This window comes from Cryptomeria japonica, chromosome 7 (genome assembly GCF_030272615.1).
Source record: "Cryptomeria japonica chromosome 7, Sugi_1.0, whole genome shotgun sequence".
Taxonomy (NCBI): domain Eukaryota; kingdom Viridiplantae; phylum Streptophyta; class Pinopsida; order Cupressales; family Cupressaceae; genus Cryptomeria; species Cryptomeria japonica.
Window position 1 is genome coordinate 120,031,124 of NC_081411.1, and position 1,800 is coordinate 120,032,923.

The window sequence follows — 1,800 nt, forward strand, 5'->3', positions numbered from 1 at the left end:
CCAATCACTGTGTAGAGACATAACTGCCTGCTCGTTGGCTAGGAGGAACCACACTCTCATATATCCCATGCCAGTGTGTGATCTCCTCCCCAACACAAACCAAAGATCTAACAGTATGACCTGACCCAACCTGCTGAATCTGCTCTAGTGTACTCTCTTCTCGACCATATCTCTTAATGGAAGTATCTCTCTCAAGAGTCAGAGCTTGAACCTGTGCCTACAACTGTGCAATCTATGCTCTCAAGCTGGCAATGTCATCCTCTCTTCCCATCTGTCCCTTGTCATCCCCTGCCTACCCTTCTGGCATATCCTGCATCAACTCATCCTCTTGTCCCACGTGTCCCTCAGCCCTATCCCCACTTACTGGAGCCTGTAGTGTTGTGACTCTAGTGACATTGCGCCTAATTAGTGGCACATCATCCTCATAATCCTCCTCGTCACCTCCCCCATGAGAAGCCAATACACAAGGATTAGGAAAAACTTGCCCAAAATTAATACCTCTTTGGCCTCTGCTGTTTCTCTCCCTACCTCCACCCCAAACCCTAAATCTCCCAGCTAGTCTTCCTCCATCTCTACCACCCATTTTTCCTCTATCGCCACCTCCTTGACCTCTATCCCCCTCTCCCCGGCCTCCATCCCTGCCTCCATCCATGCCTGCCAAAGGTAGTGGTCCACCCATGCCCTGATAACCAAATGGTCCTCCTCATACCCATGGACGACCACCTCTCCTACCACCTCTACCATCATCCCCCTCCTCCCCATCCCCTCATTTGCCATCCCATTGTCGTCATCTCCTCCTTTGTCAGGGATCATCATCATCATCATCATCATCATCATCATCATCATCTCCAGAGCTAGCTGGAGGATATGTTGGATCTATGATCCTCAGGAAAGGATGTGCTACTAGAAATCGGGCATACTCATCAGTGGCACCTGCATCCAAAACATGTGGTAGTAAATCAAATGGAACCATGTGTAATGAAATGAACTTTGTGTAAGCTAGGAGGACCCTAGTCTCACCTATCTTTGTATGTTCAAGCATACAAGGCAACACCCTGTGGCATCCCCTGTGGTCTACCAAACTGTCTCAGGACTCAAAAAATCAGCTATCTCTCTATAACAAAAGGAGTCCTACCAATCAAGTATCTAGTCTGCATAATGAAAGGCAATGATCTTGCATCATCATACCATGGCTCATAGTCTACATATGGTCTCCAAATTACTAAGTCCATAGTACCAAGAACCCATCGCTAGTACTTAAGCTTACCCAACTTGTGCTGGGTAATCATGCCATGATACAAATAAATATATGGCTTCTCATCTACTCATACCCTATCATGAATAGGCCGTGTGATAGCTATATGCTCCCAACACCAAACGTGTAAAAGAGTCACTCCGATGGAAAGACTGGTTGTACCGTCATATACAACCTGAGGTAGATCATGATATAAATGAGCTAAAACACAAAAACCCCAGGTGTATCTTGTCCTGTGCTGCATCATGCTCAAAAGAAGCCAGCCCCATCCAACTAACAATCTTCATGATTTCCTATCTCTGAGCCATCAATTGACTCATCTCAAAAAATGGTCCTCAATGCTGCTACTCCTCCCAAGTCTCGATAATCATATTATACAAGCTCTCCAACAATGGGAATATGAAGAATCCTATATACATCCTCTAAAGTCACACTAATCTCGCCAGAGGGTAGGTGAAAGGAGTTGTGGTCACTATGCCACCTCTCCGCAAGAGCTATGAACAATCCCCTGTTTATCCTGATATTAAGCGTATACATGAGATATC

The 1,800-nt window shown here is 45.8% G+C and overlaps 1 protein-coding gene across 1 annotated transcript; it reads right to left on the reverse strand.

The window, feature by feature from the left end:
- Window positions 1-292: 292 nt before the first annotated feature.
- Window positions 293-679, reverse strand: LOC131040615 (uncharacterized). Its single transcript, XM_057973569.2, has one exon. It carries the CDS (start codon window positions 677-679, stop codon window positions 293-295), a length of 387 nt encoding a protein of 128 aa, XP_057829552.2.
- Between the last annotated feature and the right edge of the window lie 1,121 nt (window positions 680-1,800).

Coding starts and splice junctions, on each gene's coding strand:
- LOC131040615 (XM_057973569.2), bottom strand. CDS start 679: ATGGGTGGACCACTACCTTTGGCAGGCATGGATGGAGGCAGGGATGGA.